General features: G+C 38.9%; 2 protein-coding genes across 13 annotated transcripts; one reads left to right on the plus strand and one right to left on the minus strand.

Moving 5' to 3' along the window:
- Positions 1–34: 34 nt before the first annotated feature.
- LOC117571402 (oxysterol-binding protein-related protein 2) lies at positions 35–6,149 on the minus strand. Of its 6 annotated transcripts, none has more exons than XM_052005732.1 (9): positions 6,041–6,149; positions 2,558–2,593; positions 2,111–2,331; positions 1,401–1,659; positions 1,141–1,338; positions 876–1,083; positions 685–810; positions 400–620; positions 35–329 (listed from the first exon to the last, which is right to left on the minus strand). In XM_052005732.1, exons 2-9 carry the CDS (start codon positions 2,581–2,583, stop codon positions 227–229), a joined length of 1,362 nt encoding a protein of 453 aa, XP_051861692.1. In that variant the 5' UTR covers positions 2,584–2,593; positions 6,041–6,149; the 3' UTR covers positions 35–226. The 6 variants fall into 6 exon arrangements, with proteins under 6 accessions (XP_051861692.1, XP_034109426.1, XP_034109425.1 ...); XM_034253535.2 differs by lacking the exon at positions 6,041–6,149 and adding an exon at positions 3,366–3,390; XM_034253534.2 differs by lacking the exon at positions 6,041–6,149 and adding an exon at positions 3,139–3,324.
- Positions 4,028–24,424, plus strand: LOC117571399 (obscurin). Of its 7 annotated transcripts, none has more exons than XM_034253522.2 (38): positions 4,028–4,180; positions 5,078–5,212; positions 5,410–5,580; positions 5,641–5,806; positions 7,870–7,962; positions 8,093–10,268; positions 10,624–10,932; positions 11,002–11,158; positions 11,377–11,462; positions 11,526–11,661; positions 11,723–11,907; positions 11,965–12,525; positions 12,624–13,484; positions 13,553–13,658; positions 13,716–13,897; positions 14,103–14,177; positions 15,034–15,200; positions 15,260–15,374; positions 15,443–15,682; positions 15,768–16,136; positions 16,286–16,351; positions 16,700–16,956; positions 17,023–17,234; positions 17,288–17,427; positions 17,557–17,749; positions 17,808–18,800; positions 18,865–19,166; positions 19,227–19,408; positions 19,480–19,649; positions 19,707–19,847; positions 19,977–20,162; positions 20,225–20,462; positions 20,543–21,124; positions 21,237–21,937; positions 22,000–22,132; positions 22,209–23,860; positions 23,921–24,026; positions 24,096–24,424. In XM_034253522.2, exons 2-38 carry the CDS (start codon positions 5,118–5,120, stop codon positions 24,234–24,236), a joined length of 12,645 nt encoding a protein of 4,214 aa, XP_034109413.1. In that variant the 5' UTR covers positions 4,028–4,180; positions 5,078–5,117; the 3' UTR covers positions 24,237–24,424. The 7 variants fall into 7 exon arrangements, with proteins under 7 accessions (XP_034109413.1, XP_034109414.1, XP_034109415.1 ...); XM_034253527.2 differs by having other exon boundaries at positions 4,035–4,180; positions 8,093–9,362; positions 24,096–24,423; XM_034253523.2 differs by lacking the exon at positions 16,286–16,351 and having other exon boundaries at positions 4,029–4,180.
- Positions 24,425–24,511: the final 87 nt, after the last annotated feature.

A 24,511-nucleotide genomic window follows, 5' to 3' on the forward strand; every position in this document is an offset into this window, starting at 1 on the left:
GGATTATAGGATTCCGATTAAAATTGCACACAGATTTTCAACCAAACAAAAGCGACTTTATTTCATAATGTTCAGTAATAGGTTTATATACTACATAATATATGTACGTACGTATTATAATTACTAACAAATTTGACAGTTTTCGTATGTTTTTCATGTGTTTGTTTGTCTGTTGTAAGTAATTGGTGTAAATCTGTAGAAAGTTTTGTTGTGTTGTATATTTTATCTAAAATAATGAATTCGTAGTTTCGTAGTCGCGATTCCAATAGCTGCCACTATATAGCCAAACTTCACTTTTTGTAAAAGGGCTGTAGACCTTCTTAAACCACCTGCAAATGTACCAACATTAATTGTTTTCATTCACTTTTTAGGTTGTTTTATTATCTAAAACTAATTCACCTAGGAGTAAAATCTCCTCCATCTTCGGACTTTTTCAGTTTTCTCGAGTCTCTCTGCTTCTCTTCCAGCCGGGTCTTTTCTTTGGACGCACCATCAAGATCGCCGTTCTCTAAGCATAATATATCAGGACGCAACCTAGCATCGGTGGGACATAAGGTATCTGGTGGTTTCATATTATCCATAGCATTCAATTGCATCGCAAAGTTTGTGAAATTATAATACTGAGAGCCAAGAGAACAAAAAACTCAATTTTGAATCGTCATTAAATTTAAATATTGCAAATACCTCGCTACTATTCTCAGGTCTGGGATTGCAGCTCCACAATAACGTGGAATCTGGTATATCCAGGGAGAAGGAAGAATCACTTCTGGGAAAATCGCCGTCTATATCAGCAGGTGGGTAGTTCTCATGCTGTAATTAGGATTACGATAATTACATTTGGCTTAATATTAATTTCATTAGAATTTTAAGCTTACATCCTGTATGGATAAGCTGCGAAACGAGTTGAGTTTAAAACTATTTAATTTGGAAAACATTCTTTTCGGCGTGGCATTGGGTGAAGCAGTAGTTTCCTTGTCATCTTTAATTTTCATCTCGTGTTTTCGATATTCATCGTAATTCTCATATGGGCAGCATTTTAAAAACTTTGTCCATTTACCGTACAAAAAGAACAAATTTTGACCACTGAAATAAATGATATTAAGTAATAATAATCAAATAAAATTAAATGTGATTTAATACTTTTCATCCTTGACAAATCCTTCAACTCTATGCAGATCCTTATCGGCAGATGTCGATGATTTAAATATTAACTTGGCTGTATGTCCAGTTGAATGATTGGTAATCTCCATTGTACCATGTTGCTCGATCCAAAGTTTCCCCACGATTATGTTATGCACACAACAATTGACATTGCTCCAAGTGTATGTTTCATTCCATCTAAATAGTTAAATCAATAATTAATCAGTTATTGATCAGTATTAAAACAAATCAATTCATACTTGGGAAACTCAACAGTAACAATTCCATTTGGATGGACTTCAACATTCTTGCCGCTGAACTTGATCTTTGGATTAATTGAACCATGAAATTTAAAATCTGTCGACTCAGCATGGAAGGCAGAAACAGGTGGATGATGAGAAACCTGCTCGCAAATAATTCGATAATCTTCCTTCTGCAGTTCGTACGTTTCTCCTAAGAGCGGATTAAATGGTTTGCCCAACCGATCCCAATTGGAAGCCAAAGCAGAAACAGCAAAAGCTGGAAGAGTCGAAATAAATATTTTTGTAAATATCGTGTGCTAAACTTAGCCTGAGAAAATATTTAACCTTGGCCCATAGTATAGCAATGTTTAAAAACATGAAAAAAACATAGTCATCAATCTCTCGACATTGCCAAGGGAATAAATACATGTTGTCTATAGATCATTATACTTATCGAAGGTTGCGTCTTTTAATAGAAAGTGTGTCAATAATTATGGACAGTCCGAAAATCTAAAACAGCAAAATTAAAAGAAACGAAAATTATAAACCAAAAGTAAATTTAAAAAACTTTTTAATATTATAACTTAAAGCAAAAAAGTACTCTAATTATACGAGCAACAAAATTATTACTATTTTGAAGCTACGGTGTTTATCAACAAGAAAGCATAAACTGATTGATTGATTGCTACTAAATTCGAATTATTTATATATTTAAAATTATGACTTGCCTGCAACACATTTCATGCGGTCTGCTGGATTATCCTGATGTGCAGCTTGCGTCAGGATCTCCGCATACTCCATATACTCGCATAACCTTTGAAGGAAGCTCAGAGGTTCATTCAGCACAACGGGCATTGTGATTTTGCTGAGATCTTTGCCAATGCAGTTCTTAAGTATGGACCAAACACTAATTTTCTTGCGAGAAATCATCGCAGCTGGAAGTGCGTGACTGAAAAAAATATGTTTGTCATTTAAATATTGCAATAATGCATTTGAATTGAAACCAATATTGCATGTTGCAGTCTGATTAAAAGGAATCGAATTAAAATATGTTTTGTTATTAATGAAAAATAGGAAAAATAAAACTTACTTACGAATAGAGCGATAAATTAGTGTGTGTAGGGTATCTGAATTTCGTGGTGTCTTCTACTGCTATACTTTCCTAATTTACTTACCGTTGAGCGTGTTCACTTTCGGCCATGCTGATATAGCTTTAAAAAAAATAGATGCACTTTTATTAATATTTTGTTGTCTTTGTCAAATCATAAAAAGGATTTATTTGAACGTATATAATGTATAGTATTTGCTTGCAAAATTTCTGTGCGAAGAAATGTTACATCATAAGGGCATGGGTAAAGAGCAGGTGTGATTATTTTTAGTCCTTGATTTCATCTCAATTGTCTTCAAGGAACGACACACATACTACAAACATACGTATGCATAAACCCACACACACACACACGATGGAAACGCGTGTTCATCGATATTTAACCACGTTGAGTTAGGATAAATCAATATGCTAATATTTCAACATTGCCCACGCACTAATTGTGTGTTATTGCTGGTTATTAACACTTGTGTATGTCAGCATTTTTGTACGTGCGTAGGTAGACGCATACATACACAGCAATAAGTCAAGGTTCACAGTTAATCTACCAAATCAACATTTACTTTACATATGTATATAAGCAATTGGCAACGGCACTGTGCACTTCTTTGAATTTGTATTTATGCAAATTATTTGAACTGCACCTACTTCAATTTGTATATGCAGCGTATTACTTTTTATTGCCGATGTCTTTATCAATGCGTCGTGATAAGAAAGCTTCGTATGCATGTATGCATATCGTTGGGAAGCGATAACATTGAGGTTGAACATTAATCGATTAATGCGTCCCTATTGTCCTGCGCACTTGACGGCAGCACGGCAACACTGTTAACGGCTGCTAGCATTATGATTTTGAAATGTTCGTTATTGCATACCAATATTACAATTTGTATACTAAGTATACTAAGAACTTTCTATGTTTAGATATCAACTGGATGAGCTTGGAGCATCTGCTCGTAAACTTAATGCAATAAGTACTAAGCATATTGTGGTGCGAGACAAAGTGGGTCTATTCTAATCATATGTATTTAATTAAGTATGTACATATACATACATAATAATTGCATTGCATGAACATACATACATACAGACATGCATATAAATTTATTTAAGTATCTCGTTTGTATGTACTTTGGTGCATGGCAATCTTTCAATTATACATACATACTTAGATAGGTTCGTTTTGTACTCGAATGCACAAATGTTTGTATGTTCAATATGTATGTATGTTGTTATTGTTGCAGTGTAAGTACGCGTAGGCACCCATGCTGTATGTATGCACGTGTAAATGTGGGTACATATACTTATGTAAATCGGCAATGCATGTGCATTATTTTTAAATTGTGCATTTCGTTTTTTTTTTTTATTTTTTTGTTAGATTTTATTTTATTTTGTTTTTGAGGAAAAACTTTTGTTGTGATCAGCAAATATCGATCAGTACACTTTGTGCTCAGTCGTTTAGTTCTTGAGATGCAGTTAAATTCATTGCAGTTTCGTCGGGGCACTTTCTAATATCATCGCAAACTGAACGGAAAACCCACATTATATTTATATACATATATATTTTATTTTAATAAAATATCGCATATATATATATATATATATGTATCTATGTATATATATAAAAGTTAATTCAGTGAGTCAAGATCTACAAGTGATGACAACTGCCTAGTTACGAGATTTATTACCGGTACATAATATTATGCAATTTATATGTACATATCTATGTACATGGGTACATTTTGGTACTCTTTCTCGTAGAGTACTGTACATAATAAGTACATTCCTATGCAGTGAATGCACATGTGTGTGTTAACAATTTCTAAAAATAATTTAACGACAAAAACGACAAATTTTTAACTTAATTTACCAGATTTCGAGACACAAATCACCTCGCAGCGTTTTCAAATCAAATTCGCGCGTTTTATTCTCCCTGAAATTGGTTTTTTGTTGGTTAGTGATTGATTTATTAAATAATTAGTGCAATTAGTGTAAAAATATACAACTCAAAGTGAAGTCAAATGGGCTGCAAAATATAAAAATAAAACAAATAAAATGTGCTGTCTAACAAGCAAAACAAAAAGATCTTCGTATTTCCGTTTACGAATTATTATGCTTTCAAAAAAACAGACAAACAATTACAGCTGAGTGTCAATCATTTTCGAAAAGAACCCACAAAATATTTGCCTTGCACAAATAAAATATATATATTTATATATATATTTTTGGGTTAGTGGGCTATCGGGTTATCAGGCTATCGATCCCAGAAAGCTAGCAATAGAAACATTTGGCAAGTGCTTCGGACACCGCATATCAAGTTTATTTCAATAAAAATTTCGGGCAATAAAATGCAGTGAAAGGAAATCCGCACTGGCGCCATCTATCGGCATGTAGTGAATGCATTGTTAGTTTTTACTTGTGCGTGCGTGTGTGGTAGATGAAGCTAGATATATATCGATAGCTCTGTCGATATTATCGAAACCGTTAAACTTTACTTACAAGTGAATAAAAAAACATGATTCATTGACAAGAAATTAATATTCTGCCGTATGTTCATGCAATTGTTGGATTATTTGTGATATTTCAGATGACTTATAAGTGCATTTGACACCTAGAACTCATCAGCAATGGAGAATCTAATTGCAATGGAGTTATTAGATATGAATCCTAACTCGCTTTCCTTAAACGGTAAGGAAAGCGAAGATTTGGAGTTTAAAAAATGGTAAGCAAATCGAAGTAACGCTTTAATATTCCAAAAAGTAATTATATATAATGAATTAGAAATTGTAACACAAAATGAATTATTTACTATAATTGAAAAGTAATTTCTCACCATAGATATAGTTTTTGTTTTTTTTTTGTATATGGTATTCATATTTCTATTTATAAACCTGTATATTTTGGTCAATTTATATTTAGCGTTATCATCGGAGAGCTTATTGAAACGGAAGAAGAATTCTCCAGAGACTTGCAATATGTAGTCGAGAAGTACATCAAGGCCATTGACAAACCAACCGTCCCAAGATCGGTCAAGGACAATAAAGACGTCATTTTTTGCAATTTCTTGCAAATCGCCGAATTTCACAACACGTATGGATTTTGAAAGTTAAATATTTTGATGATGTTTGCCAACCACCTCCATCTTTACAGGGTGCTAAAGGAAGGCCTAAAATGCTACAGCCATCAGCCGAATATGGTTGCTAAAACTTTTTTGCGACTTGAACGCGATTTTGATAAGCATGTGAAGTACTGTCAAAACGAACCTTTAGCCCAGGAGTTCCTCTCGACCAATACCGACTGCCAGAACTATTTTCAAGTACGTGATATCTCTAAGTAGACAACTTGCCTTATGATATTTTTGGTGTATTTTCCACACACTAGAGATCCCACTTGTATGCATGAAACTGGGTTAGAGTTGTCCCTTTTACTTCTCTTACTTAACGCTCTATTCGAATAGACAAACTACCAATGATGATAATGCATTCTGCATTATAAAAGCACTTGAAGTACTTGGACAATATAGTGAAAACCACTTTTTTTTAAGACTTACCTCGCTGTGCAGAGAAACTTTTCAAGTTCCTATTTTCATATCACTATAACACAAGGGAATATTTTTAGTATTGTTCACTAGAATTTTGAATTTCTTTTGGCACAAGTACTTGGTGTCTGCGTGTCGAGCATTCGTTTTAAAGTGAATTGTAAATAGTGTAAACTTTGTGGGTAGCAAGAGAGCACTTCAATCATTATTGGATTCTGTCCGAAACATTATAAATAATAAGCACAAGACAAACATACAATTTTGACTAAATAAAAATTGCGAAAAATAATTTATTATTGTGTGTATGCTGCGTCTGAGGTCTGTGTCTGTGTCTGTGTCTCTGTCTGCGTCTTCTCTGCACTTTTCTCCACAAGAAAATGGTATTATAAATAGTAATGAGTAACAGGCGACTATTTGACTGTTTGATTTGCTCGCCAATCTGACGGAGTAAGTTTTCCAATGTCGTAAACGTAAAAATAATATATGCATACGTACATATGTATGTATATCATTAGTTCGAATGTATGTACATACATATATATGAATTAATGAATGTGGGAATTTGAAGATATGTCATGTACATATTGATACATACATAGATACAAAGTAGGGTGCAATATTTGCAATATGTGTTTCGATTTCCACTGGCCGGCCATATGTTCAATGCTTTTACGAATAGTGTGTGTGCGTGTATGTCGAGAATATAACAGTTTATTTTTAAAACCAGGCGTTTCTAAATATTAAAGCTTTTGCACATTTCAGTGTGTTTTGAGTAGTGTTTGCCGTCGTTTCGTCGTGTGTTAATTTCATTCCACACGTGGATTTGCCTTTGGTACCTACACATTTTAATCATATTTAATCTATCACAGATACTAAATGTGTATGGGCACAAATGAACATTTTACACTTTTAAAATAAATGATGGCATTCCAAAGAATAATTCAAAATCCGTTCCTCCGTTCGTTCTGCTTTTCTTCGGTTTAATCGTCACAGTATTTTCTCAGTTATGCAACATTATAAATAATAAGCAATAGAATATTCTTTTTTTAATATGAATATTTATACATTTGTGGGTGCGTGTATGTGTCTACATTCGTTGAAAAGTTCGTGCTAAAATAAATTTGTATATTCAAGTACACATACACATTCTCGCTAGCTCTCCCACATACACATACATACATACATATATATCCGTTATAACATCCCACAGTGAATTCTTATTTGTGTATGTGGGCATATAAATTAGTGAATACGTGTATGTTTATATTTAATACTTAATAAAAGCAGAAGAAACAAAATGGTTATCTTAGGCCTGCCAAATTGTGTGGTTGGTTATTCGATCTTGATCTGAATTCTAGCAAATTTAATAGTGCGTCAAGTTTGCGGATATGTATGCCTTGTTTCATGTATGCTGTGACCCACCATTTATGAAAAACAAGTGTGCTAGACAAGGAGCTGCACTGTATGCACATCTAAAATGCACACATACATAAGCCACCAAACACAAATACATCCCACAAGCAAAATACACATACATCGACACACACAGACAATACCTGCAAGGTGGCGCCAGCGTATGTATGTGCATAAGTTCACAGGTGTCTACCGGCTGATGCCTCATTTTGTGTTGTTATTCTCGGCATAGAAAGATGACATGGGCAAATTTGTTACATACATATACATGCATATCGAGCCCACAGTGCGGGTAATCTTTAATGAGCAAAATGGTCAATGTTACAGAAACTAGTTCATTTATTGTTTTGTAGTTCAGCTATTAGTAATCGATCTATCGAAATTTAACTTTACCCTGTTTTAAAATGGCGGCCTTGTTTTCATTGCAGGGACTTTCTTCGAATCTAGGAGACGATAAATTGCTGTCTGAGCACCTAAAGCTACCACTTCAGCGAATAAACGATTACAAACTTCTATTCAAGGTTTGAATGCATTAAGTGTTCGCATACAATTTTGTACATTATCTATTTAAACTTGCGTGTTACAATCAGTCATACGTCATAAAACATTTTTCATATTTTTATCTTAATTGTTTTAAATTTCAATTCACAGGATCTAATACAATTATCGCAATGCTTGAAAGAGAATGTTAGGGACTTAGAGCGGGCCTTAGAGCTTATGCTTAGCGTGCCTAGTAGAGCATATGATAATCGATTTCTTTCAAATATTGAAGGCTATCGAGGTAACGTTTACAAGTTGGGCCGTCTACTGCTGCACGAGTGGTGTACAGTTATCGATAAGGAGGGAAAGGCACATGATCGTTATTGCTTTCTATTTAAATCGAGACTTCTGGTCACAAAAGTTCGCAAAATAACTGATAAGAAATCCGTTTTCATATTGCAAAATATCATCAAACTTCCACTTTGTAATGTTGAGCATCGAGCAGATGAGAAACAAATTTACATCTCATCAAAAACCACAGATGATAATTTGCCCATATTGATTAAGCCTCACAATGAGGATAGTCATTTGATTTGGTATAACGAAATTCGCTCATATATCAATCACGAAGTCGCACTGCAAGAGCACAATGCAGATGATCTGAAAGTCGATTCGACAAATATCAATACCGAATGTGAATTAATTCTTCGGCTTCCGCAAAAAATCGAAGCTCACGATCCAAACGCAGGTACTCGTCCTTCTGACGTGGCCGAAAACTACTTCTTAAGCAAAGAAACAAAAGAACGATTGCAGTTAGAACAGCAAGAACTGCTTAAATTTGAAAAGGAATCCATTGAACTCTACAAACTTCAACAGAGTCAACAGGGCCCCAATCAGCCGAAAAGCACGGTTAAATCTGTACCTGATCAACCCGCTCCCAAGCCACAGCATACGCAAATTGAACCAGTTAAGGCAGTAGCGATTGAAAGGAAAGACATCGTCGATACTGAACCTCCTAAAGGTCTAAGCGAACCCTCAAAGCCTGCAGTCAATATAGAGTCAACTAAGCAATCCAACAAAGAACAATCTATTCAATCTTCTAGCATAGAAATATCTATTGCGTCGAAAGAAATTAAAAAGCAAGAAACGATTGAATCATCTAGTATAGAAGTAGTCACAGTAAAAGAATCAACTAAGCAGGAATTAATAAGTACAGCTCCAAAAGAATCAAATAAGGAAATACCAATCAGTGCAGTATCGCAAGAATCAAAGAAAGAAGTATCCATCGAGTCCTCAAAACAAGCAATTTCTGTAGAAGTAGAAGCAGCCAAAAAAACTATACAGCAAGAAACAAATCAAGTTGAAATCAAACAAGATAATGTCAGAGAAACTGAGGAGCTGAAGAAAATTGCCACAGAAGATATACAGAAAACTGTTGAGGGTAAGGACACCGAAGAGCCCCAGCCCAGTTCAATTCCAACAATTCGAATTAGTGATCCAATAGACGAACCCCAAAATTGCCTTATACCCACTATAACTACCACTAAGCACAAGCATAAGCATAAGCCAATTGAATTGAAACATATTGTTGGCTATAACGAATCCCAGCAACAAGATAGCGATAGCGTAAATCAAAACTCCCAGGGCCGACAGGGATTCTCTAACTATACTAACATCACCGACGCGGCTTCATTAACTCGGTGGAACAATGAGCTGGCCAATATCGCATACAGAAGCGGTCAAGGCGATCGTGGAGATCGTCCAGCTCAGGGTCCGCCACCACCGCCCATCCCACCACATTTTATTCGAATGCCTGGCTTCTTTCAACCGCTTCCGCTTATTGCGTATGAAACGAGCATCGAGATTCTACTAATTAAAGCACGCCCACCATCACCTCCACCGCGACCACCGCCAACCATCAAGCGTGTCCATGTCTATACCGAAAGCCTCGAGCAAAAGACCCAGAACTTTCTTGAAGGCATCTATGAGGAATCGAGCGCCGATACATCGTTGCGCAATGCTAAGCAAAAAATGCGTAGCATTAAGAATACAGTATTAAAATCTGCTGACTCCACGAATTACGCACAAGACACGGTAAAAAAAGCGAAAGCTCGCGATTTTATTCATATCTTTACACCGCCCATTAAAAAGAAACGACCAATCTATGAGATTGTCGAAGAGCCTGTAAATATTCTATGCGAACTCGATGGCGAATATCCTATTGAGTCTATTGCTGACGATTTCAGAGAGTCAAGTGCCGATATCGAGACACAACGCGGCCAAAGCGTTGGCGCTATGGATGATAACTATTCTGGGTACTCCCTGGCTTCCAGACGTCGTCTCGAAAGTAAGTTAAACCCAAAACAACAACCAATCAAAATCAAAAATAAATATGTATACTTATGTGAACTTCGCTCAAGGGTTGACCAAGACTTCTTCGTGTTAATAATGTTTTGTGTTAAGTATGTGTGTTTACTTGAACATCAAATAAAGATATCCTACCTACACATCTATTTCATTCAGCAGACATTCTTTCCTGTCTAAGCTATATGTGTATTTCCGCCATTTCTCAATTGTAACATAACTCTCGTAACTGTCGAACTATCCGATAACGTTCTCCTATTCCTCTTGTGGCTAATACCAATTTGGAAAATACAATTTAAGATTGTGGTGCTAATCGATTTACATCCTTTGCCGCACAGAGACCAGCCGGACCAGGGATTACGATAGAGGAACATCGTATGACAGCACTGTTGAGAGCAAACAGTATGGTATAAGTTCGCGACGTGAGAGAACTACTTTGGATCGCATTGAGGCGCATTCGTCGACCTTGCTAGGCGGCAGTCGCAACGAGAGTCGTGCTGAAAGTCGTGCCGAGAGTCGAACCTCTTATTCGCGTGCCGAATCGCGTGCTAGCAGGCGTGGTACATCCTATCTAGCGGACGACGCTCCGCCGCGCTCTATCGAAAAGCCTGTGGTCGCAAAGATGCTGAAAAGTGTGCAAGTGGAAAGTGAGTGAATTGAATCCCTGAATTGGAATGCGCCATATATATCTATATTTACCTTATTGCTTTGTGAAGGCGGCGAGTCTGCGCATTTCGAGATTCAGTTCAAAGAACAACCCGGCTCAGTTACCTGGCTGAAGGATAACAAGCCTTTGGATGATCGTCTAGCGGATCGCATTATTCAAACTAGTGCACCGATGAACTCGTATCGCTTAGACATCAAGAACTGCAGGTTTGTTAATAAATATTTCGCGAAAAATGTAATTGTAAGATAAGTTATATTAAATATAAGCTAGATTACTTTAAATTGATCATTCCATTTCTTTCCGTTTCTTTTTTCTTTGATAAAAATGTTTGCCATTACTTAAAGTTAATGAATATTATGATTCTAAGTTTAAGCCTAGAACACCTTCTAAAATTGTAGTAAACATTCTGATTTTACTTTCGCAGCGAAAATGACGCTGGAACTTATACTGTTCGTGCCCAGACGGCATCTGAAACAACGACTGTTACTGCACAGCTTGCAGTTGGCCAAGGTTGGTATCCATATTATCATTTATTATTCAACAATTTTCCAAATATTTAATCCATTATTGCAGTATCTGGCCATGACGAGACTAAAACCAATGTAGCGCCAGCATTTCTTGTTAGCTTAAGAGATGCGGAAATGATTGAAAATACGCTATTTCGCTTTATGATTAAGATCTTGGGCGATCCCAAGCCAAGAGTGAAATTGTAAGTACACGCTAAAAATTATGTTTAGACTTTAAATGTTATTTATTTACTTTGCAATTAGCTTCAAGGATAATGTAGAAATACTGGAAGTCAATGATCGAATTCAGATCATTAGGGATAAGGATTATTTAGGCTTCTATGAGTTGGTCATTGAAGACGTACAAAAGGACGACGCCGGTGTTTACTCCTGTAAGGCTGTTAATAAGCACGGTGAAGCATCCTGCGAGGCCACAGCCACAACCATTGGTAAGGCAAAGTAAATAATAAAAAAAATGTATTTTAATTATTAAATTTTTTTTGCAGATTTCAAGAATCCATTTGGTGCACTGAGTGGTCAAATTTTACCACCTGGCGAGAAAGCTATATTCTCGTGGAAACGCAATGGCGAGGACTTCGATCCTGAAGAACGTTTCAAGGTACTGTTCGGCGACGATGAGGACTCCTTGGCTCTGGTGTTCCAACATGTGAAGCCCGAAGATGCTGGCATCTATACCTGTGTGGCTCAAACCACAACAGGAAATATCTCGTGCAGCGCTGAACTCTCTGTTCAAGGTGCCATTCAAACCCTCAACCGTGAGCCAGAGAAACCCACTCTGGTAATCGAGCATCGCGAGGCGAACGCCAGTATTGGCGGTTCAGCTATATTGGAGCTGCAATGCAAGGGCTTCCCCAAGCCCGCCGTGCTATGGAAGCATGAGGGAGAAGTTGTTCAGGTTGATGACCGCCACAAATTCATGTATGAGGACGACGAAAGCATGTCGCTCATTATTAAGAATATCGGTACCGAAGACGCTGGCGCTTACACCATTGAAGCCGTCAACGAGCTGGGACAGGATCAGAGCTCGATTAGCTTGGTTGTGCAAGGTAATGGAGAAAATACTTAAAATTGATGCTGTTAATTCCAACAAACTTAAAACTTATAAAATTGACCGTTGTTCATTATTGCTTTTAACTACTTGCAGCTCCGCCTAAGATCAAGAAGGTGTCCGACATCACATGCTCGGCTGGCGAAACTGTCAAAGTGGAGGTAGAAATTGAGGGTTTCCCTACGCCTGAAGTCAGTGTGACCAACAACGGCAAGGAAGTGTCTGGTGAAAAGAATGTAAAGATCACATCGTCCACCATTGCCAAGAGTGTGGAGAAAGTTGTTATCGAAATCTCGGATATTAAACTGTCGCAATCTGGCAATTATTCGATTAAAGCCACAAATACTATCAGCCAAACGGCCGAGTATTGGAATTGCACAGTCAAATCGAAGCCTGTTATTGTCAAACACTTTGAGAGTGAATACATTCATGGCGAGAAGGAGAACGTACAGATGTCCGTTCGCGTTGATGCATTCCCCGAGGCCAAGCTCACATGGTATCACGATAGCAAGGAGATTAAGGTGTCCGACAAGAAGTACAAGATCGATTGCGATGGCAACACTTATACCCTGAAGATAACTGGAGCCACTCGTGTTGATGCTGGCGAATATTCCGTGAAGGCGACCAATGAGCATGGTTCGGCAACCAGCTCAACTCAGCTGCTGATGAAGTGTGCTCCGGAATTCACACGCAAACTGCAGAATATTACAGTAAAGGAGGGCGACACAAATGTCGAACTTGTTGTGGGCATCGATGCCTATCCCGTGCCACACATTAAGTGGTTTATTGATGGCATTGAGATCAGCGAGAAGCGTAATGAGTTCCGTCAAGTGCAAGATGGTAATGACTTTAAATTGATTCTTACGGATGTGGCGACCAACATGCAGGGCAACTACTGCTGCAAGATCATGAATGATTATGGCAAACTTGAGGACACTTGCACCGTGACCGTCAACTGTAAGTATCTCACATCACATAACAAAACGTATTAATTAATTTTTATTTGAAATTATGTAAATTCCCAGGCAAGCCAAAAATACGCAGAGGCTTGAAAGATGTTGAGGTCAAGGAGGGCGAATCTTTAACTTTGGAAGTCGAAATTTACAGCACTCCCGATGCTAACGTCAAATGGTATATTTTAAAAAATTAAAAGCAAGTATTATATTAATGTATGTTTATATAATATAGGTTCAAAAATGGTCATGAAATTCATGAAGATGCTCGCATCAAAATCAAGAGAGATTCACAACGTATTGAAAATTATTACTTGACATTGAATCTGTCTAAGAGCGAAGATGCTGGCACTTATGAAGTTAAGGCTGCCAATTTTATTGGAGAGACAACATCAAGCTGCAAAGTTTTGGTGCTAAGTAAGTATATAAACAATATAAACAAAAACAGTTGTGAAGTTATGTATAATCTTTGAAAATTACCTTTGAAATCCATACCCCAAACCGATTTTCAAACTTACATAATTATGGTAATTCCGAGTTTTTAAACTACGGAGTATTTGGTACTGATAGATCCTTATTTAATATTGGAACATTTTCACATATAAATGGAATTTTAATTTAGCCAATGACAATATATCCATTGGAGAGTCCGTGACAAAAACATTGCTCGCCACTACAGAACAACCTGAAGAAGGGGGTAAAATAAAACATTTCCTTAAATACATGCACAAACTAAACTTTACTATATTAAGAACCAATTGCTTCACATTAATTCTGTAAATACACATATTCGGCCTTCTATAACCAAAAATTACACAGAATATAATTTTAAGTAAGTGTTGTACAAGAATGGAGCACAACTTGCCTGTTTAATGAATGATAATAATTGTTGCATGTATTCGAAATGAAATGAAATGCTCTGGGGAAAATGAAACTACTCCTCATCAGAATAACGCAGAAATTTTACTGGGGACTACATAAGTAAGTGCATGGAAACATCAAATACATATATAAAGCAGAACTTGTAAGAAATATCTTGAAACAAAGAGAAGGATGTGAACTGAAACGTATCAATAATTGAGTGTAATTGCGACGTGCACAAATATATTTATACTTGTATTAATTTTAACCATTAACTGAATGTACAAACTGTATAAAACTAACTTGCTAATTATAAGGTTTAGAGTAAGGCTTCTAGAGTGTCGGAAACTCTTTAAGCTTAAGAATGTATAAAATGTATTGAACTAACTTACTTAATTATAAGATATTTCAGTATAAAAGACGGGAACTTCATTTAGAGTTTAAGAGTCTTCAGTTTACAAAACACTGGCAGTAAATTTTATTTTCAGCCAAATACGAATAAATAAGTGTATATAATAGTATTAATCGTGCCTATGCCCTATCTATAACGGGATGCACGTTAAGTTAAGAATGTGTACATAATGTGAATGATTCTAATATGAAATGCAACAAGATATTAACTAAAATGAATGGAAAGGTTTGCATGCATTCTCAGTAAACATTTTACTGATTATACCAAATTTATCTTGCAGCTATTCCCGAAATTGTCCACTGCGATGTCTTCCAAATGAGTAGCTTTGAGACTCTTCCACTCAAATACGAAGTGATTGCAACTGGTATACCCAAGCCAGAGGCTTTATGGTATCAGGATGGCAAGCAAATCAAATCCAATGATCATTTTGCATTATCCGTTGACGGGGTTTGTTTACAGTTCGAATGTAATTGAAATACAGATGGCATGAATTTAAAATGTTTCAGGACCACTACAAATTAGAGGTCAAGTCACTCGAAATGAAGGATGCTGGCGAATACAAAGTTGTCGTGCAGAACAAAGTAGGCGAAAAGAGTCATCAGGGAGTGCTGTCCTTGTCAAGTAAGCTTAAAATCAAAGAAGTTACTAAATACATCGTTATTAACAATCTTGTTAATTACTATCCGTAGAGGAAGCTGAGTATCGCAAACCTCTGTTGATATCTAAGAGCGGCTTAAAGGATCTCAAGTTAAAGAAGGGTGATGCTATCAATGAAACTGTCATATTTACGGCTGATCCCAAGCCCGAAATCGTTTGGCTTAAGGATGGCAAACCACTGCAAGCTAGCGAGGCGCTGCTGCTCAAGACTGAAGTTAAGGAATTAGAACATGGCTTAAAGCAGTTTACTTGCGAGCTGAGTGTTCCTAAAGGTATAATACTTATAGTTATAATCTTAAAGTTCATAGCAGTGTCAGAATTTCGAAATGGATTCTAAGGGAATATTTATTTTTATAGCGGAAATTAAGGACTCTGGGCGTTACGAACTTAAGGTCAAGAATAAGCATGGCGAATTCGCTACAAATGGTGCCATCGATGTACTAGCAAAGCCAGAAATCTCCGGTCTGGTGGATCTCAAGTGCTTGCCAGGTGAAACAGTCTGCTTCGAAGCCTTGGTTCCTGCCAATCCCAAGCCAAAGGTCACATGGACAAGAGGCAATGAAAACTTGTGCAACAACGAGAACTGCGAGGTGATTGCTGATGTGGATGGCGATAAATACAGGATTGTTTTCCAATCCGTTGTACCATCCGAGGATGGCAAATATACGATCACTGCTGTTAACTCTGAAGGCAGGGCTGATAGCGAATTCAATTTGCATGTTCTTGGTAAGTACCAAATTCGATATTATCACTTTCAATATTTACCTTCGAAATCCACTTTCCAAAGTCGATGTTTGTTATGGTATCTTACGTATAAATTCCTCACACAACATTCCAAACATACTCACATATACATACCTGAAACTTTAATTTAGCTAAAGAAAATATTTCCCTTGGAGAAACCGAACCAAAAACATTGCGCGCAACTACAACAGGAGGGGGTAAAACAAAAATTTCCTTAAATACATGCATACTATTACTGTACTAATATAAATATGGTTTATAGAACTTTCTTACATTAATTCAAATTAATTCTGTAAATATTTATATTCGGCATACTTTAACCAAAATTACACAGAACTTAATTTTAAATAATTCTTGTAAAAAGAACACTGTAAGGCTTTATAAATATCGTTTGCTTGTATTTCAACTGGAAGGATATTCCAGGATGATAATGGAAATGACATGAATTGAAGTATTGTAACTAATGGAATGAAAGTAGAACTGTTACTAATTTATAGATTAAAAAAAATACATATATTGAGACTAATTGATTTGTTATGTTTCAGTTGAGAAACCCACATTCATCGTGCCACCGGAAAATCAAGTGATACACGACTTTAAGCCGGTTTCGACCAACGTCAAGGTGCATGGCGTTCCTACGCCAACAGTGGAATGGCTAAAGGACGACAAGCCAATTGATTTGAAGGCCATTAATAGTCTGACCCAGCAGAAGGCTTACAGCACTGCATCGACCGATATAGCATCGGATCAAGTAGAGAGTGTCTTTGACATTGCCCACTTTAATGCTACCGACGTTGGAACAGTAAGCGAAGATATTTAAGGTGTAAAGATAATACTTTGTTATTCATTGTGCCTTTGATTATTTTAGTACACTTGTGTCGCCAAGAACGAAATCGGCGAAACCAAAGTGCCCTTTAAATTGGCTATGCAGTCGCTGGCTCCCAGTTTTGTCAAGAAGCTCAACAATGCGCTTGACGTTGTCCAAGGAGAGCCACTTGTTCTTGAATGCGCCGTGGATGGCAGCCCACTGCCAACAGTTCATTGGTTTAAGGACAGCGAGGAGGTTAAACCCAGTCAAAGGTGAGGCATATTATAATTAATCTGAAATCTTATGGACCGCGTTCTCCTTACAGCGTAAAACTGACCACTTCTCCTGAAGGATTAGTTAAATTGGAGATAAGCAATTGTCAGCCAAATGATTCTGGCGCCTACAAGCTCATCATTTCAAACCCTCACGGCGAAAAGGTTGCTTTGTGTGCGGTTGCTGTGAAACGTAAGTGATTTTACCCTCTACTCGTCAAATAGCAAAATAACTTAAATGAAAGTATAAAGCTTTCTTTATAGCTTTAAATATCAGCATAAATTCTAAGCTGTATTTGTTTTTGAAATTTATTTATTATAGCTAATGAAATGCAGCCCAAGTTCTTGAAGCCCATCGAAAGTCAATCTGTAATCGCTGGAGAGCCCTTGAAATTGTCTGCACAAGTTATAGGTTTCCCCGCTCCCGAAATCAAGTGGTACAAGGATGGCGTACTCTTACGTCCCAGCTCAGCTATTAACTTTATTAATAATCCAAATGGACAAATTGGATTGAGGTAAATAATTCATATTCATAATTATATAATCTGTTTCAATTCGATGCATTATTTATAGCATTGATACGGTCGATGGTAATGACGCTGGTTTATACAAATGTAAGATTGTCAATAAGGAGGGCGAGGAAGAGGGCGCCGCAGAGGTGAAAGTTGTCGCCAGGGAGGCAAAGCCTTCGTTTATCGCAGAACTCCAGGATGCCAGTAGTGTTGAAGGATTCCCTGTTAAGATGGACATTAAGGTTGTGGGCTATCCCAAGCCAAAACTGCAATGGTTCCACAATGGTCATGAAATCTCGCCTGATAACAAACACTTTGCTGTCGTGGAAAATCCCGATAATACCGTTAGCTTGATTGTGGACAAAACTGCACCTTCTGATTCTGGATTATATGAAGTAATTGCACAAAATTCAGAGGGTTCAACTGCCTCGAAAGCGAAGCTTTACGTTGCACCCAAGACGGATGAAACGGCAGCTGAGGAATTGCCACAGTTTGTGTCTGGTCTGCGGGATGTTAATGCCGATGAGGGCCAAGAGTTGGTGCTATCAGCACCATTTATTGCCAATCCCATGCCTGAGATCGTGTGGTCCAAGGATGGCGTCTTGCTTGCTCCAAGCGAGCGTCTCTTAATGACTTGTGATGGCAAGCATGTCGGTCTCACCATAAAACCGGTTGAAGCAGCCGATTCGGGCGTCTACTCCTGTCTACTGGCCAATCCACTCGGAGAGGACACGTCATCCTGCAATGCAAATGTTCGTAAGGTGTACAAGGCACCAATTTTCACCCAAAAAATCACTGATCAACAGCAAGTTTTCGGCAACAATGCCAAAATCCCTGTAACTGTTTCTGGTGTGCCATATCCAGAACTGACCTGGTTCTTTGAAAATAAACCCATCAATGTGTCGGACAAGTACACGTTCAAGAATGATGGCGATCATCATGAGTTGATTGTAAATGATTGCCAAAAATCCGATCAAGGCGAATACAAATGCATTGCCTCGAACAGGGAAGGTAAGGACATAACTCAAGGTCGTCTCGAGTTGGTTAATGAAATGTAAGTGTATTCAGATACTTAGTATCATTTTCAATTCCACTAATTTTTAACATTATTTTCGCAGCAAAAAACACATGCGTTCTGAACCACCCGTATTCCTTAAGAAGATTGGCGATTGCGATGTCTTTGACGGTATGACAGCAAAGTTTACTGCCTGCGCCACTGGATATCCCGAACCAGATGTTGAGTGGTTCAAGAATGATCAAAAACTGTTCCCATCTGATCGCATTGCGCTTGACCAGGAACCAAATGGTCTGCTTCGCTTAACAATGAAGAATGTGTCGGAAGCCGATGTAGGACGCTACACTTGTCGTATCTTCAATCCATATGGTGACGATACTTGCACAGCTGAACTATTCTATGATGGTGAGTCTTTTAATCGCAATTCTGTTTTATCTTAAACATTACCTGTTTTGTTTTTTGCAGTGTTGGACTCCCATCAACGTCCCTTGGGCGATCAGTACTCGGACTTTAAGCAATACAAAAAGTCCGGAGCTCCTCCGCCGTTGCCAGATGGTCCTATTATCTCCCGCATGACCGATCGTCGTCTGAATTTGACCTGGAAACCATCGGTCCCATTGTCGCCACGCTATCCAGTTACTTATCAGGTAAAGTTTGCCCAACATGGTTTGTAATCGCTTTGCATACTAACATATTTTATCATCAAAATGAATTTTAGATCGAAATGATGGACTTGCCCGAGGGAGATTGGCGCACTATCAGAACTGGTGTGCGCAGTTGTGCTTGTGAGATTAGGAACTTGGATCCACTCAGGGATTACAGATTCAGAGTGCGCGTCGAGAACAAATTTGGTGTCAGCGATCCCAGTCCCTACACACAAACCTACAGGTCTATATGATGATTATTAATTATTGAACAAACATTTAAAAAAGTTATTACTTATAGATCGAAACTCATTCCTGAGCCAGCCAAAACATACACCTACTTGCCACCAGGTACTGACTTTAGACCAGAGACTTCACCCTATTTCCCTAAGGACTTTGATATTGAACGCCCGCCCCATGACGGTCTTGCTCAAGCGCCACAGTAAGTGCACTAATAGATGTCACATTTGGCCACCAAAACCAAACAAAATCATATCTTCAGTATACATAGTATTAAAAACATTTTAAGTGATTTGATATATGTATATTAATGCAAAATCGTTTCTTTAAGGTTTTTGCTGCGTGAAAATGACGTTTCCTACGGCGTAAAGGGTCACAACACTGAGCTAATGTGGTTCGTCTATGGTTATCCCAAACCTAAGATGACTTTCTACTTTAACGATCATCCCATTGAATCCGGTGGTCGCTTTGATCACAGCTACACCCGCAATGGACAGGCGACGCTCTTCGTCAACAGGTGAGTATTAAAGATAATACGAGTGTTAAAGATAAATCGACTAAAATTTTAAATTTCATCAGCATGTTGGATCGCGATGTGGGTTGGTATGAGGCTGTGGCAACAAACGAACACGGCGAGGCCAGACAACGTGTCCGCCTTGAAATCGCCGAGTACCCACGATTCCTGAAGAGGCCTGACGAAACTTTCATCATGTCGCGCAAAAATGGCCGCATTGAAGCCAGAATTATTGGCATTCCTCTGCCCGAAGTTCACTGGTACAAGGATTGGAAGCTGATAACCGACACCTCTCGCATTAAGGTAAGCGGAAGCTTCTTCAAGTACATTTTACTCTAGCTTTGTCACTTGTTAATTATTAAATTTTCATATTATTTTTTTAGATTAACTCTTACGATCCAGACATCTATGTGCTCTCTATTCATGATTCGATCATCAAGGACGGTGGCTTGTACTCTGTGAGTGCACGCAATATTGCTGGCTCCATTAGCACCTCCGTGACCGTTCACATTGAGGAGAACGAAGATCAATACATATATAAGACCTACGGCAGACATCCGTACGTGCGTTCGAAGCAACTGCGGTATGAGGACAAGTACGATATCGGTGATGAGCTTGGCCGCGGCACACAAGGCATTACCTATCATGCCGTGGAGCGCGCCACTGGCGATAATTATGCTGCCAAGATTATGTATGGCAAGCCAGAGCTGCGTCCATTTATGCTTAACGAATTGGATATTATGAATATGTTCAATCACAAGAACTTGATCCGTCCATACGATGCTTATGAAACAGATCGCCAAATCACACTCATCATGGAACTGGCCGCTGGCGGTGAAGTTGTCAGGGATAACTTGCTGCGACGAGATTATTACACTGAGCGCGATATTGCCAATTATATACGCCAAACTCTTTGGGGATTGGAGCATATGCATGAGTTGGGCGTGGGCCACATGGGCTTAACGGTAAGGAACATTTCTTTTTGACGGACAGACTGAGCGAATATTATGAGCTAAAAGTCTTAAATATTTTCCCAACTAAATGCAAATTTCTTAAAATTCCAATTCTTTGTTACAGATCAAAGATCTTTTGATCTCGGTTGTTGGTGGCGATCACATTAAAATATCCGACTTTGGCTTATCGAGGAAGATTAACAAGCATAACTTGTCCACCTTGGACTATGGCATGCCTGAGTTTGTCTCTCCCGAAGTGGTCAATAAGGAGGGTGTCAACTTTTCACATGACATGTGGTCAGTTGGCTTGATCACATATGTGCTGCTTGGCGGCCGAAATCCTTTCTTGGGCGCCGATGACAGAGAAACCCTGACAAAAATTCGTGAAGGCCGTTGGGACTTTAAGGACACCATTTGGACACATATTTCGGAGGATGGACGTGATTTCATCAGCCGCTTGCTGCTCTACAGTCCCGAGGAGCGCATGGATGTTAAAACAGCATTGAAGCATCCTTGGTTCTTCATGCTCGATCGCCAGGCAACCGAGCACGATTATCAAATTGGCGTTGATCGTTTGAGACACTATTACGATCACTTTAGAGATTGGTACGCCAATGCTGCTTGCAAGAACTACTTCCGCAGACGCCGGCTTAGCGGCTGCTTCCAGCATCCATCGAAAATGGTCTACCCAAGTGGACATTCTTACACGCCAGAGCGTACGCCGGAGCCGCTGGTGGAACCACGCAAGCGCGCCAAGCGAGAGGAAGTTGTCTCCAAATTCCTGCATCCCGACTACGAGCTGGGTCTCATTCAATCCGAAAGCCAGTAAGTGCACAACCAAATACAAACTCTATACATAGTGTATTTATTTTTATATTATTGTATAGCTATCAGTATGGCCCCGATACTTATTTGCTGCAGCTGAGAGATGTTAGTTTTCCCGTAAGATTGCGTGAGTACATGAAGGTGGCCCACAGACGATCACCTTCGTTTGCACTGAACGATTCGGTGGACTGGTCGGTAAGTGCGAAAAAATGTCACACACTTTTTACCCGTAATTATACAAATACTATTGAAACTCTTGAAACTCTTGCAGCTGCCGGTTATTCGCGAACGCCGTCGTTTTACTGACATCATGGACGAGGAAATTGATGATGAACGCACTCGCAGTCGCATTAGTATGTATTCTGCTAACGATTCGTACTCAATTCGACGTTTGCGAACAGAGCTGGGACCACGTCTCGATGAATATACTGAAGCGGACGCAATGATTGAAAGCCAACGCGATGGCTACCCGCCATTCTTCCGCGAGAAGCCACAAACCATAGCTATCACTGAGAATCAGCCGGCGCACATTCATTGCTTTGCCGTCGGCGATCCCAAGCCATGCGTGCAATGGTTTAAGAATGACATGGTGCTGTCGGAGAGCAAGCGCATCAAAATCACGTTCGATGAGGACGGTCGTTCCATTTTGCGTTTCGAGCCCGCGTTGCATTTCGACGTTGGAATTTATAAGGCCGTTGCTCGCAACAAGGTAGGCCAGACCATAGCCAGATGCCGCATTGTTGTCGCAACACTGCCCGATGCTCCAGACTCGCCGGAAGTATCGGCGACCAGTGCCACAGAAATACTGCTGCGTTGGAAGCAGCCACGCGATGATGGCCATTCAGCTGTCTTGTGCTACAGTCTGCAATACAAATTGCAGAACTGCGATTCGTGGACAACCGTTGCGGACAACATAGATCATGAATTTTATCTGTTGCACGAACTGCAGCCGAACACGAAATATCAAATTCGACTTTCGTCGAAGAATCGCATCGGCTGGAGCGAAATGGGCATTCCTGTAAATGCAGCGACTTCTGGCCCTGATGCTCCCAAAGTGCACATCACCAAGGCCATGAAGCACTTGCAGCAACTCACGGAGAGAGGCCAGGAAGTGTTGCCCGAGGAGGAACGTGTGCACACCGATTATCATTGCGAGAGAGAGCCACCCACTTGGGTCACAGATGCGTCTGTCAATGACAAATATAGCTTCATCTCGGAGATTGCACGCGGTGAATTTAGCACCATTGTTAAGGGCATTCAGAAATCAACAGATACTGTTGTTGTGGCTAAGATCTTTGAAGTTACCGATGACAATGAAGAGTCTATAGTCGCCGAGTTCGATAATTTCAAGACGCTGCGACATGAGCGTATCCCAGCCTTATTTGGCGCCTACAAGCCCATGAATGTGCCCATTGCCATCTTTGTGATGGAGAAATTGCAGGGCGCCGATGTGCTCACCTATTTCAGCAGCCGTCACGAGTACTCTGAGCAAATGGTTGCTTGTGTCATCACTCAACTGTTGGACGCATTGCAATATCTGCACTGGCGTGGCTATTGTCATCTAAACATACAGCCCGATAATGTGGTCATGGCATCAGTGCGATCAATTCAGGTCAAGCTGGTTGATTTTGGCTCAGCCAAGAAGGTTAATAAACTGGGCGTCAAGGTGACACCATGTGGAATGTTGGACTTCCAGCCCCCAGAGATGTTGAACGATGAGCCAATCTTCCCGCAAAGTGACATATGGTCATTGGGCGTACTCACTTACTTGCTTTTATCGGGCTGCAGTCCATTCCGCGGCAATGACGAATACGAAACTCAACAGAACATCTCCTTTGTGCGCTACAGATTCGAAAATCTATTTAAGGAGGTCACCCCAGAAGCAACTCGATTCATTATGCAATTATTTAAGCGTCATCCTACGTAAGTTGCACTTTTTAATCGCATCAATAGATGTGCTAATATTACCAATACCAATTACAGTAAGCGACCCTACACAGACGATTGCCTGGAGCATAGATGGCTCATGTCCTCCGATTATATGGTTAGGAAGCGTGAGCGTGCCGTTTTCCTGGGTTGTCGTTTGAAGGTAAGACCATCATCATTACTCCTTACACACTCGTAGATTTTATTATTTAATGCGTATTCTTATTGGCAGAATTTCTATGACGCGTATCATGAGTATAAAACTAAAGCCGCTACTACATCCAAACCCTTAATTTCGATTGAGGGTGGACCGACCCCATCTCAACTTCTTCGCTCTAACAGCATCCAAGAGGAACTGCTTACAACGTTTTAGATAAATTACTACTCGACAATTGTTAATATGCCTTTCTTTCTGTATTTTGGTTAATCAATTAGAAAAACAATAATAAATGAGATACCTTTTTATTTTCAAATGCTATCAAATAAATGGCTGTCATATGTATCAATGAATAACATTGAAAAGAATAAAATTTTCTTAAATAAAATTAAACTTCCTCATACAACTGTGCTGACTTTTCTGCTCTTTAGTGGTCATACAAGGTAAAAAGGCCTATCTAACTCGGACACTAAATATAACTGTCATCTAAG

This window comes from Drosophila albomicans, chromosome 3 (genome assembly GCF_009650485.2).
Source record: "Drosophila albomicans strain 15112-1751.03 chromosome 3, ASM965048v2, whole genome shotgun sequence".
Classification (NCBI taxonomy): Eukaryota; Metazoa; Arthropoda; class Insecta; order Diptera; family Drosophilidae; genus Drosophila; species Drosophila albomicans.